This window comes from Molossus molossus, unplaced genomic scaffold (assembly GCF_014108415.1).
Source record: "Molossus molossus isolate mMolMol1 unplaced genomic scaffold, mMolMol1.p scaffold_m16_p_1, whole genome shotgun sequence".
Classification (NCBI taxonomy): Eukaryota; Metazoa; Chordata; class Mammalia; order Chiroptera; family Molossidae; genus Molossus; species Molossus molossus.
The window spans coordinates 15074649-15089112 of record NW_023425344.1 but is presented as its reverse complement, the minus strand read 5'-3'; the positions used below and the strand labels follow the sequence as shown (position 1 = coordinate 15089112).

Below are 14464 nucleotides of genomic sequence, written 5' to 3'. Positions count from 1 at the left end.
ACCTGAAACCAATTTCTGCATCTGCCCTGGTCCTTCTCCCATATTTTTACTGCACAACTAACCCCAAATTTCTCAACTACAGACTTTCATTTTTGACACACCGTGGCAGATAAATGGCCAAGGTTTGAGGCCCGCCCCAGTTTCTGCCTACACAAAGCCAAAGTCAAAGTTAAATCAAAACCCAGACATTACACTGGTACTCACTCAGTGCGGCACCAAGACGGATAACAACGTTCATGACCCTGAGGCTTCTGCCCCTTTAGGAACCACAAACCCAGGTCCCACAAGGAAGCATTAACGGAGTCGTTTAGGCTTTTTTTTTTTTTTTTTATCCTCATCCGAGGACATTTTTCCATTTTTTGTACAGACAGAGTGGGAGGGAGAGAGAGGAAGAGAGAGAGAGAAAAACATCGATGTGAAAGGGACACATCGAGTGTCTGCCACCCGCACGACCAACCAGGGCCGGGGACAAACTGCAACCGAGGTACATGCCCTTAGTGGGAACCGAACCCGGGTCTCTCCGGACCGCAGGCGGACACTCTAACCACTGAGCCAAACCGGCCAGGGCTAGGCTTTTTTTAGGACTTGTGGGGGTTCCCAGAGAATGTTCACCCTCAGGAGCCCTCCCTGAAGTCGCTGGGAGTGACAGGGCTTTAGAATCAGCTTTAAATGCCGTGTTCATAGCTGCTCCACAGCTTTCCAAGGAGAACGTAAACAAAAAGCCACCGAGCTACCCGCGGTCCTGGCCTCCTCGTCCCTCCAGGCAGAAACAGAGGCAGAGTCACCTCCGCCGAAGGGTTAACAATCACGGAGCTTCTCCGCCCTTTGAAATACTGCATGGGACTCACTTCTGCAGAACGATGATTACCTGCCTCTTCCTCTAACAAATACATTTTTACAGGCTCGACAATGTTCTTCACAACCCACCTAAAACACATAATTTTCCTCCTGCTTACTCCACTTGTTTAATATGCATTAGGTTTCCATTGTGCTTCCCGCCAAAAGGCGCACGGCACCCCACAGTCAGCTCTTACATAATAAACACTACATTAGACGCGTCGGTACAACCGTCAACCGGGAAGTCACAAGAGGCGGCACAAAGGATATGAGCAAGGACGGGAAGAAGGACGAGCCATGGGCCTGGTGATTATGTAACCAAGTAGACAGGATGTGAGGAGACCCAGTGATCAGGAGGCTCTGTCCTGCCCCTTTCCATGAGCCCACCTGCAGTGACCCTGGCGGTGGCTTCTCTTCCAAACAACAGAGCCCAGATACGTGCATCTCTGTGCAGGGTGCGGCGAGGGCATCCAGGTAAGTGGGGAAGGTGGAGTCATAACCACGGCGCAGGGCTCTCGAGAGGGTCTCTGAAAACAAAGATACCTACGCAGACGGCTGTGGTCTGAAACTCAGTGGAAAGAGATACGTGGTCCTGTTTTATCACACATCATTATAACAAATCACGGAACGTTAGATTTCTTATCGTAGACAATTCCCGCTCAGTCCTCCATTCTGCTGGGGGCCTGGGACCTCCTCAGGAGGCTGCAGACTGTCGGAGGCCACGGCAGCCTAAAAGTTCAGATTCTCAAAAATAAAAAAAAGCAACAGGGTGACCTTAGCTTTTGAATCCAGCCACATTGATCTAACAAACCCACGTGCTGATGTCCTGCCGTCTGGCCTGTGCCGTGGTGGAAGGCCACTTGAACAACAGCTCTCCCAGCAGCCGCTGATAGAATGAGCAAGAAGGGAGCACCTTCGAATTTGCCGTCCAAAGTGTGCACGAGCGTTCTCACCAACTAGAGCAGACAAGTCACTCACCTGTCAGTACAGAGCAGGAGAGGATCCCGCCAGGGCAAAGAACAATAATAGCAATGCTATTGTTAGTAAAAGTAATCGTACAAGGATTATTAATAAAGGTGTTGTTGCTATTGCTATTTCCTGGATACGATGTGCCAGGCCTTCTGGTGTCCCCGTTACATAGGCCATCTGGTTTAATCTCCAGAACAAAACTACAGAGTGGGCGTGACCATTTCCCTAATTTTACTAACGAAATGAGTAAAATTTATTTCCCTGCTCAAGAAACTGAGTCAAATGAGTTATTTGCCCACAGTCACTCAGCTAGAAAGTGCTGGGACTGGGATACGGACCCAGCAGAAGAGGGTAGGGAAGAGGTGCGACAGGCCAACGATAGGAGGTGCTGTGCTGGTTAACTAAGAGAGCGGGCAGCTGGGTCATGTCCCCACCCTGAGGGCTGTTGATAGAGAGGAAGCAGCACAGTAGCAGTTTGAGGCCGCAGACAAAGACCTTAAACCAGGCTGCAGCCACCACATACGCAAAAGCTCGGGACAGACAGCTTCCAGAAGAGACACAGCCACGCCGAGACCCCGTGAAGGGAGGACCCCGGATGGACTGGCAAGGTTATCCCCGAGGGCTAAGCGAGCAGGACCTAGACACTGGTACCCGAAACCTACTGTCCTGTCTTGTATACCTGATGGGGTGTTCATGCCAAGTTAACTGCAGCATACTACAGTGAGTCACTCTCAGTAACCCTTCAGTGACCCCAGTAAATATAAACGCCACGCATTGAGCACTTACCAAGCCCCACCTCCTAACAGGCCCATCTTCCCTGAACTTCACAGCAATGTTACAAGGCACAAACCATAGTTCTCTTTCTTATAGATGAGGAGGCCAGAGAGGCTGAGTAACTTGCCCAAAGTCACACAAAACTGGTAAAACGCAGAGACGGTGAAGGCAACTAAAAAAATTAATAATAGAGTTGCCATCTGACCCCACAACGCCCTTTTGGGGTAGCTACCTAAAAAATTTCAAAACTTTTTTTCGCAAAGACATATGCACCCTTATGTTCATCGCAGCATTATTCACAGTGGCCAAGACATGGAAACAACCGAGTACCCTTTGGTAGATGCCTGGATAAGAAGGGGTGGCATGCTGTGGGATACTGCTCAGCCGTAAGAAAGGATGAAATACTGCCATCTGTGACAACATGGATGGACCTTGAGGATATCCTGCTAAGTGAAATAAGTCAGACAGAAAAAGTTAAGAACCATATGATTTCACTCATATGTGGCATACAAAGCTAAAAGCAACAAATGAACAAACAAGAAAAACAAACAAAAACTCACAGACAAGAGTGTGGTGGAGACCAGAAGGAAGGGGGCTGGGAGGTAGAATCGGGTGAAGGGGGTCAGCTACATGGTGCTGGAAGATCTGACTTTGCATGATGGACACACGATGCAATACCCAGATGCTATATCCTAGAAGTGTACACTTGAAACCTATATAGTTTTTTAACCAATGTCATCCCAATAAATTTAAATCTAAAAAATGCAGAGATAGATCCCAGGTCTAGGGAGTCTGGCTCCAAGCTCCTCATCACAGCCGCCAGGCCTGCTGCTTCTAGAACCTGATTCTATTTACTTCATTCCAGCTCCCTCTCTGCTCCTGTCTGTGACCCCCTCTCCGACCTGTCCGACCTCTCTCCTGACAAGGAAACTGGCCAAGGTCGTCTCTCGCTTTCACTCCTAGAGGGCTGGTCTATTCAGTTACCCCATATTTTTCCAGCCAATAGGAAATATTGCTGTTTTTAGGGGGCTTGGGGCAAATGTGTTCCCAAAACCAATGGCCAAGGCCGAGAGCATCTGGCGCGATGTCAGCTGGTGTCGGAGGCAAGGCGGGACTGACTGAAAAGGCAGCTTGGTGCTCAGCCCTCCCGCCATCAGTGTCCCGGGGAAGGACCACAGATTGGGCGCCTCTTCTGTGTGCAGAGGGACACGGTTTCGTTTCATTTGCACAGTTACGGATTCTGCAGTCCTTTTCCTTCTCTTAGCCTCCTCGCCCCCCCTCTTTCTGACACATACAGAACCCACCAGAGCCCAGCCAGTGTGGCTCAGTGGTTGAGCATTGATCCATGCACCAGGAGGTCGCTGGTTCGATTCCCGGTCAGGGCACATGCCCAGGTCGTGGGCCCGATCCCCAGTGGGGGGCGTGCAGCAGGCGGCCAGTCGATGTTCTCTCTCATCGATGTTTCTATCTCCTCTCCCTCTCCCTTCCTCTTTCTCTAAAAATCAATATAGAAAAAAATTTTAAAAAGAAAAAAAACCCACCAGAAAAAACTCATCCCAGCCCCAGCAAAGGGAAGGGAGCTCCCCTACCTTCCACTTGATAAGCGGCGGTGGCGGCCCCCCATCCAAATCCCGCAGGGAACGCCATGGCCCGGACAGCCGGCTCGGAGCGCTGTGCCCTGTGGCCGTGTGCGAACAGCGAGCCGCTCTCACCCTGCCGGGTCACACAGAGCACTGCTGTATGCAAATGAGGAAGGAGCCCGACTCCAGGCCCCCCTGACTGGCCACTGCCTTGATAAGACGCAGACACTTTGTACCAGGGGCGCCTCTGTACTTTCCCTCCAGGCACACCCTGATTTCTCACAGACTCCGACCCTGGGTGCTGGTCTAGTCCCCGCCTTGGCAGGGTACCCACTCATCTGACCTTTGGCCTTGTGGACAGTATCTTATAAAGCCACAGAACCCTACCAGAACTTTCCCTTAGACAGTCCCTCCCAGTTCCTAATCCCCACTCCTTAGAGGTAACTATTTTCAACAGTTTCTTCTGGTACAGTACAGCGCCTTTTCTGAGGGAGACATGTCCCAAGATCTCCAGTGGACACCTAAAACCATGCATAGCACCAAACCCTATATATATATATATATATATATATATATATATATATATATATATGTATTTTTTTTCCTATACACACACACTTATGATAAAATTTAATTTATAAATTAAGCACAGCAAGAAACTAACAGTGTATTATTAACTAATAGCAAATAGAACAATTTTAACAACATACCATAATAAAAGTTATGTGAATATGGTCTCTCTGCCTCAAAATATCTTATTGCACTCTACTCCCCTCCTCCGGTGACGCCGTGGCAGGAGGCAGGGCCCCTGTGATGAGATGATGCGCAGAGTGTGCTGTGGACATTGTGACGTAGCATGAATCCACTCCTGTCTTTGGGCCATTTTTAAGCACAATAAGGGTCCGTGGGACACGAGCACTGTGATACCACGAGGGTCAGTCTGGTGGCCTACGGACACTCAGAGCGTGCCCACAGTGTGAGGACGCTGGACAAGGGGATGGATGATTCAGGTTCTGGGCAGGACACAAGCTGACGTCGCAAGATTTCTTCACGCTACTCAGAAAGGTGGGAAATTTAAAACTTATGAATTGTTTCTGGAATTTTTCACTTAATATTTTCAGACCACGGTTGACCGCAGGTGACTGAAACCTTTCAAAGTGAAACTGTGGATAAGAAGAGAATACTATATTTACTTCCAAGTGGTCTTCTTCGTATGTTTTTAGGGTTTAGATCATGATTATTGACTTCTGGATATAGGAATAGAAAATCCTAGTTTCCTCTCTCTCTCTCTTCCATCCACAGAACAGGCTAAGATTACCTTTGTGTTGAAATAAATGTGTGATATTTACATTACTATGACTATATACCGTTCAAAATTGAACCATGCAGTATACCATGCTTACCTGCAACTTTTTATTTTCTCTGGGGTTAATCAACTGTCTGGTTTTTATATTTATTGTTTTCTATACCTATAACTAATTCATCCCCAAACACTCTGACAGAACTATAAATCTCTGAGCTGTTCAAACACCTCTGCTCTCCTGCTTCCTCATGTACTGTCTGCAGGCGGCCGAGCCAGCCACAGAACCCGCTGCCTGCGTCCGTCTCCTGGGCTTGCTCCCTCTTTGTTTCTTCTCCTTTTCAGAGAAGCAAATCCATGAATAGCTGTCGGAGATAAGGGGCATGGAAGGTGTACTTTCTGAAATCATGCAGCTCTAAATCATCTTCATTCTAACCCCACACTTGATACGCAGTCTGTGTATTGTGGGATTTGATGATGGAAATAATTGTCACTCGGAATTTTGAAGGCATGGGTTCCCGGCTTCCTAGCTTCCTGTGTGGCCGTGGAGAAGGTGAGTGACAAGCCAGGTCCTGATCCCCCACATGGGACCTGTTTCGTGCAGTCCACCCTCCCCGCGCCCCAGGCTTCTTTCTGAGGTTTCGGTTATGAGCCTCCGTGTGGGACTTCTCAGCCAGCCCTCGGGTTCTCCAAGGTAACGCAGAGTGCTGACCACAGGGGAAGCAGGCTTAAGGGTGCCTAGGAACCCCCTGTACTGTCTCTGCAACTTGTCTGTATCTCTAAACTAGATCCACAATCAACAGTTTATTTGTTTTACAATGCCATGGAGAGAGGAATGAGGCCCTCCAAAAAGTGAGGAAAGCTATTTTTTTAGTTCCCCCAGGAAAGTATTTAACCATCCTACACTGCAATGATAGGAACACAGCATTGCAATGAGGTGAGATATAACTAGGTTGAAATCCTACCCTGTCCGGTTATCCTAACCCTATAGAGGGAAATGAAGGAAGACATTCAAAGGTATGTGTTTGGTGATATAAATGTCAAAAATACAGGGCATACTACTAAACTCAGTGCCTACCATCATTCAGTTCTGAAGTAATCATTGTAACTCCAGTGGGAAAAAAAATTAAATTACTTTTATTATTGACCACTAGATGGCAGTATTGCAACTTTTTTAGGTTTACAAATTGATGTGTGGAGTGTTATTAAAATGTAGTTATTCCACCAGTGGTCCCCTACCCCAGCAACCCCTAGCTAATAGCTACTGCTCTTCTGCTGATTTTCTCCAGAAAGAACCCTCCACCTTCACCGTGTCCCACATTCTCTGAAGTTATTTGACCACAAATGGCAGAATTCCATTTTTCTCTGCTCTGATGGGATTCTCTAGCCTAGGATTCTCAAGTGTTTAGTGTAAGGACATCTTTATACTCTCAAAAGTAATTGAGGCCCTTAAAGAGCTTTTTAAAATGTGGGTTATACTGATCAACATTCACTCTATTCAAAACTAAACCTGAGATTTAAAATAGTATTTACTGACGACTTCTCTTAAAACAGCATTAAAAGCATGTGAACATTTGTATGTACTGTTTGGAGAGGTGTCTGTTTAGTTCCTCTGCCCATTTTTTAATTGGGTTCTTTGTCTCCCTTTTGTTGAGTGGTATGAGCACTCTATATATATTGGAAATTAACCCCTTATCTGATGTATCATTGGTAATAATGCTCTCCCATAGAGTGGGTAGCCTTTCCATTTTAGTGGTTGTTTCTTTTGCTGTGCAGAAGCTTTTGAGTTTGATGTAGTTGTATCTGTTGCCTTAGGTGATGTATCAGTGAAAATTCTACTGTGTATGATGTCTGAAACTTTGTTGCCTACATTTTCTTCTAGGATTTTTATGGATTCGTGAGTCACATTTATGTCTTTTACCCATTTTGAGTTTATTCTTGTGTATGGTGTAAGTTGATGGTCTAGTTTTATTTTTTTGCATGTAGCTATCCAATTTTCCTAACATCATTTATTAAAGAGGCTGTCTGTACTTTACTGTATGTTCTCGCCCCCTTTGTCAAATATTAATTGAGCATATTGTCTTGGGTCCATTTCTGGGTTGTCTATTCTGTTCCATCAGAGAGATGCAAATTAAAACAAAAATGAGGTATCACCTCACACCTGTCAGAATAGCTACCATCAACAAATCATCAAACAACAAGTGTTGGCGAGGGTATGGAGAAAAGGGGACTCTAGTACACTGCTGGTGGGAATGCAGACTGGTGCACCCACTATGGAAAACAATATGGTGTTACCTCAAAAAATTAAAAATTGAACGGCCATTTGACCCAGTGATCCCACTTCTAGTAATATATCCTAAGAAGCCTGAAACACCAATCAGAAAGAATATATGCACCCCCATGTTCATAGCAGCACTATTTACAATAGCTAAGACCTGGAAACAGCCCAAGTGTCCATCAGTAGACGAATGGATAAAAAAGCTGTGGTACATATACACAATGGAGTACTACGCAGCTGTAAAAAAGAAAGATCTCTTATCCTTTGAGACTACATGGAGGGACCTGGAAAGTATCATCCTAAGTGAAACAAGCCAAACAGAGAAAGACAAGTATCATATCATCTCACTTATTTGTGGAATATAATGAGCATAACAGTCTGAGGAACAGGGCAGTCCCAGAGACATGGAAGTGGGGTACAGACTAACAATCCCCAGAAGGGGGGGTGTGGGGGAGAGATAAACCACAGAACTTATATGCATGTATGCATGAACAATGGACATGGACAACAAAGCTGGGGACAGGGCAGGGAGGGTAGGGGAGGGAGGTATTTGTGGGGGCAAAGGAGAAACATCTGTAACAAAAATAAATTAATCAATTAAATAAAAATAAATAAATGTTTTAAAAAAGCATGTGAACATAAATAACATATTTTATAAAAAATAATCATATATTCTAAAACCAAAACTATTTAGTGAAAAGAGTTTTACAAACCCGGGTCTCTCGGGACCGCAGGCCGACGCTCTAACCGCTGAGCCAAACCGGCCAGGGCGAGTTTTACATTCTTGCAAATCTCTTTTATGCCCGACTTAACAGTAGACAATTGGATGTTCATATCTGCTTCCGATTCGATGTGTTGCCTCTGGAGAATTCCACTGCATACTCAGAGAATAAGAGATTAGAGTGGAAAAGGCAAATCATGTCTTAGTATCCTTACAAAAAGAGCTTTGACCTAGAGGGTGCCCAGAAAGGTCTCCAGAACCCCAGGGGACCTCAGCTGTCCGGGACACTTTCTCCAGGACTTCCCATTTCTACCCACAAGCCCTGCACCTTCTCGCCTCTCAGAAGTCTCATTCCACCAACATCCCTGCACGAAAGCCCTCTGACTGTAAGACAGGAATTTTCAGCCCCTGTCTTGGGTAAGAAAAAAACTATTTCTTTAGTTCCTTCATACAAAAAGAATTCTGATATCATGGTCCTACTGAGCAAGACTGGCTGGGAATTTGTCATTATTTCAATCCACTCCATTCCACGTTAGGGCCATACAAGGAATTGTAGGTCTTATGAAGACCCACAGAAGGAGAGATTCCTGGTGGCCCATTCTCTCCCCTCACGGCTTTGGTTCAGACGGATTAACCTCAATGCACCCACTTGCCAATCTCCATGCCAGCCATGGTCACTCCAAGTCCACACACTGACCCTCTACTTTTGAGGTACAGGGGTCCTCTCTGTGAGACCTTCCCAGGGCGCTGCCTTGGGACCACAATGAGTACTGCCCTTGGTGACAACTACCAGTTCCTCTCCCCCACTCCCACTAGCAGGAAATACAAGCTACTTGCATTATGGTTCTGGCTACACACATGCTCTCTCCAGAAGTCCTAGCAATGGCAAGGAATTATAAATTCAGTGTGATCCAGGGTAAAATATATATATCTCAGGAACTTTTATTTGTGAACTACAGAACAAGCAGTTATTCTATAAGGATTCAGCCCCACTCGTCATGACTTTGAACTTCCCAATTTGAGATGCCGAGATTCCCAAACCCTGGCATCCAAAATGTTCCTGCGTACCTGTGTCTGGAGAAAGGGGCCATTCTACATAAGCATCTTCTGTCTGCAGCAAAGACAGCCAAGGGCCGAGTCCCTCGCCTTTCCATCTGGTCACATGATTAGATGGCATTCGTCAGCTCCCCTCCACGTTAGATGTGGCCACGTGGCTGAGCTCTGGCCGGGAGAACGTGGGCAGAAATCAGGCACACCACTTCCAGGCGAGGTCGCTGAAGTCTGCCCAGAGTCATCCGTGTGTCACCCAGACGTCATCCGTCCCCTTCCACCCACCGCGTGGATACAGAGGCACCACCGGACAACCCAGAGCTCTTCAGATGGAAGGAGCTACCACGCGGGGCAGGGCCAGTACCAACCCACAAGCAACCCTCTTCGGACTACGGCACGAATGTTTACTTTGCCAAACCACTGAGCTTGGGCAGTTGCTGAAAAAGACACTTCAAATAATGACTGTTTTGCAAAAAGGCCACAGACAAAGTTTCATAACTTCAAAGAACTTCTCTCCAGCAAGGGAGCTACTTTGGTGATATTAGTCACCGAGGAAAAAGAGTAAAAGGGAATGTGAAGGAGGGCAAGGTGGGCCGGGCACACCGGAGAGCAAATCCTCCCACGGTTTCCTGATGGATTATTCGTCTTGACTTTCATTTGCCAACAGGATCTAGTCAACTCTCCACCACGATGCTCACTCTGAGTGCCTTCCGAACAGCGCCCTTGGCTCCTGAGAGTCATCAGGCTGTTTTTAATATTTCAATAATTCTAATTGCAATTATAAATTCACTTCCTATCAGCTCTCCCAGGCTATCTAAAGCGTCCATTTTATTGCATTGGACTGAATTATACAAACTCATTGTGCTAATACCAGCTTCTCATGCATGAAAGTGCAGAAATGAATTAGTTATAACAATGCTCCCGGTTTCTTAGTCGGCAGAATCTGTCAAAACATGAGGTCCAGAAAGTAAACTAGTTATAAAAGAAATTTTTAACTGGAAATTCTCACAGCCAGGGTATATGTGCGTGCATGTGCGTGTGTGTGTGTGTGTGTGTGTGTGTGTGTGTGTTCTGGTGGGGAGCCTGGGGACAGGGGTATTTATGAATCTGAGCCACCCAGGATTCAGCCAGCTCTCAGGGCTCCCTTGATAACAGAATCTGATTTCCTCTGGGCACCTGCCTTCCTCCCCTGCCGCTTGTAGGCATCTGGAGAAGCCGACGCCGCACCCCACCCGGTGATCCCCCAGCCCCAGGGATTCATGCAAGGCCATCTCCACTTCTCATCCCATTATTCACAGGAAGTGGCTTTGAGGAGGGCTGCAGACCCCACCAAACAATGCAGCACCAGAAAACGTACCTGGGGTTTCCGGGGAAGCAGCTCCACCCTCTTCTGCGGAAGCTGTCTGAAAGGTGTACCTTCCTGCCACACAGCAATGTGGACGTTTGGGGCAGTCATGTCCTACACATAAAGACCAGCTGTGGGGTATGGAGGAAAGATGGAAGGGACTAAACCTTTGAGAACCAGTACAGTTCTTTTATGGTTTAGGCCTCTTTGGGTGGCTTTTCCTGTTACTTGCAACCAAGAGTCATATATGGTATACATATGGATTGGGATATGTGTGTGTCTATATCTCTATCCTTATCTGTACTTATAATACGCACACATGTATATGTATAAATACATACATGTAAATGCGTATATGTAAGATAAATGTATATATTATACCTATTTATTTATACATGTGGCTTGCTGTAGATGTATATAAATGACTGCAGACATAGACATATGAAAGTGCACGTATGTAATGTACATGATTCACATGCATGTCCACATATCATAAACCCCGTCCACGTACAGGTACTTTACTGGATATTTTTCTAGCTGACTTGCATGTTGCCCCATATCACCGGCCCAAGAATGAAGATATATGTGAGATAATTAGTGGCAGGCTCAAGTGAGATTCGATTATGTTATTAGCATTAATTTATGCAAGGCCATCCACCCCGTGAGATTGATCATGAAAGCAATACAAAACACCACCGGTGCGTCGCTCAGCATTTCAGAAAGCCGAGCCAGTACACAGGGAGGGATGTACTCTTGAGCAATTTTCAAAACAAACCCCAAAGAGCTCTGCCCTTCAAAGTGTTGACAGGCAGGTACTAACCATGGCACGGAAGGAATCACAGAACCCACCCCAGCTGTAAGAATAAAGGCCAGTGCACAGACGCAGGGCCCTTTGAATGCCTTCTGGGAGCCTCCCAGCAAGTAGCCACAGCGTGGTACCGAGTCCCGCAGTAACACGCTCCAGGACCTTGTCCTGGTGCCGCTGCCAGCGATTCCGTCCACCTCGTTCAGCCACCGGGGCGTCCTCCACCAGGACAACCTAACCCCCCCCCCTCCCCCCCCCTCCCCCCCTTCCCCCCCTCAATCCCTACGCAGTGTTTGGAGCCGCGGGAAGCGGAGCTGGAATCCGCGCAGCAAGCGAGGCGCAGGGCAAGCAATCCAAGGAGGCGCGGGCCGCCCCGCCCTGGCGTCCATGAGCCCGAAGAGCGCGCTCCAGTTCCAAGGCCCAGCTGCAGACCGAGCTGGGTGCGCCCGCCTCGGAACTGTCTGTGCGTAAGCACAGGGTGCCCCTCTGCCTGGGACCAGACACAGCGCGTCTACCTACGTCCCCAGCGTCTGCTCGCCAGAGGATCTCGGCCATTCACCTCACTGCAGAGACTGCCTTTGGGGCTTCAAAGGCATTTTCTTCCCACAGTGAATAAAGCAAGGCGTTGGGGGCCCACGTCTGGAAAGACAGCGAACAGGAGTGGAATGGAGCCAAACCGAATACAAACCAGAGCGGGAAAGGACAGTCCCGGTGGTCAGACTGCCAATGGCCTGGACTGGACAGCGCGGCTTTCCCTACAGCGAGCGTGTGGCCGGCCAGGAGCGGCTGCCCTGACCCCTCTCTTTTGGGTCCCCAAAGGCCACTACGTAACCTGGACAGTGCTCTGAACCCCTCTCTTGTCCTCCACCTCTGGCCACAGGCAGCCCACCTCCAAGCACTGCTGACCCTAAGGCCGGGACATGTCTCTCATGAGTCCTTTGACCTTCGTGCCTGCGGCCTCTTCTCTGCCAAAGGCAACAGAAATCCTCTCCAGCCTGGAAGTTCCAGGTGGATTCCCAGCTTCCGGGGTCTTCTTTTCCCATCCGACAGATTCTGCTGCAGACTGGCCCATCTTTCAAAACACACGTTGTTCAGAGAGCATCCTCCGCCCCCCGAGTTCAAACTTCTTGACCTGTAGGAAGCTCGTGCCACCTGGATCCCGCCCCCTTCTGTCCCTGTTCACACCGGGGCCCCTCTCACACGCTCTTCTCTTTTCCACTTTCCAAATCCACCATCTCCGTGCTCGCTCTCAATACCGATTCTGGACAAACGACGCTTCCTCTGCCTAGAACTTCCTCTCCTTTCTCCTGGGCTGCCTTCCTTATGCCCCACTGGCCAGCCTAAGGTGACCTTCCCACGGACACGTTCCCCAGAACACGTCAAGTCTCCCTTCTGTGTGCTCCCCCTGTACTTGTGTGCCCCTTATTGTAACACGCGTGGCATTTTATTTTAAACTGCGTTTAGTCGTCTGACTTCCCCGTCAATTTATCACTTTTCTGAGAGTAGGGATGGCCTTAACTGGGCAAGATAAAAATGGGGGGTGCATTTGGTATAGTTTTCTCCACATTTATCAGTTCATTTACTAAATGAATATTGGGCAACTACTATGAGCCAGGCACTATGCTAAACCTTAGGAAGAATGTGGTCAACCCATCTGACCAAGTCGATCCCTGAACCATCAGGGTTGGGCTCATCTTCACAACCTACTACACATTATAGATTCGGAGTAGAGAAAGGAGAAGGAGAGGGAGCAGGACAGAGTGTACTGAAAACTAAAGATGCTCTGCTCTATTGCCCCGGACATCGATGGAGAGAGGAGCCCTCTGGAACCATTGGCTGAGGTGGATTTAGGATTTAAGCTCAGGCAGCTGGGACTAGGAGGCCCATATCCAAAATGTTGTCTGTGAAGCTTCAGTCTTAGGGTTGCTGACATAAAGATCCTTCTGCCCAGACTGGCTGGTGTGGCTCAGTGGATTGAGCATCGTCCCATGGACTGAGAGGTCCTGGTTCCATTCCCAATCGGGGCACATGCCCGGGTTGTGGGCTCGATCCCCAGAAAGGTGCGTGGGGGAGGCAGCTGATCAATTCTTCTCTCTCACATGGATCTTTCTATCTCTCTATCTCTAAAAAAAGAAAAAAATCAATAAAAAATATATTATAGAAAATAAAGGATCCCTCTGCCCCCTGTGCTGTGCTGACATCATGAGGCATCTCTCAGCCCCTACACCAAGCCAAGGTGCCCATCATGCCCATCTCCCAGAAGGCAACACTGTCATGTGCTCACATCCCTGTTATTGGGGAGGCCCTGCATTGTACAGTGGTCCATTAGCACAGCACAAGCCCTCAACTTACCTTCCTGTTCATACTTCTTAGGGCTAAAACATACTGTGGACATTTTAATGATTTTTAAAGCTTATTACATTCTCATTTCGTGTCTGAGTTTTATGTGGTTGGATTGTGACTAATGATTTCTTGCATTATAATCTTTATCTATAGCAATCAAAATTCATAAAGAACGAGCAATATATTAATATGATTCATGAAGTCAGGTAAGACCATTAAAATATGCCAAGACAGTTAAAATCAGTGGGAAGGAACTTGTGTCCGATAAGAAATTTCCCTGGAAACCTCTTTTTATCGCATTCACTTCATGTGCTTAGAGTTTCATTGAAAAGAACAACATTATACACACACACACACACACACAAACAAAGATCGGATTATAACGGTGATAAAAACAGAAGTTCTAGCTTCTGGTAACGGCAAAGGAGTCTGAATCAGAATTATCCTTTTGCCAATGTCAAT

General features: G+C 47.4%; 1 protein-coding gene across 2 annotated transcripts in view; it reads right to left on the bottom strand.

Moving 5' to 3' along the window:
• LOC118636952 (cytosolic beta-glucosidase) overlaps positions 1–4229 on the bottom strand; it is a 123387-nt gene extending 119158 nt beyond the window's left edge. For both annotated transcript variants that reach the window (XM_036271946.1, XM_036271955.1), the window contains exon 1: positions 4170–4229. In XM_036271946.1, coding sequence (XP_036127839.1) covers positions 4170–4227 — 58 coding nt within the window. In that variant the 5' untranslated portion in view covers positions 4228–4229. The remainder of the gene's footprint in view (positions 1–4169) is intronic.
• Between the last annotated feature and the right edge of the window lie 10235 nt (positions 4230–14464).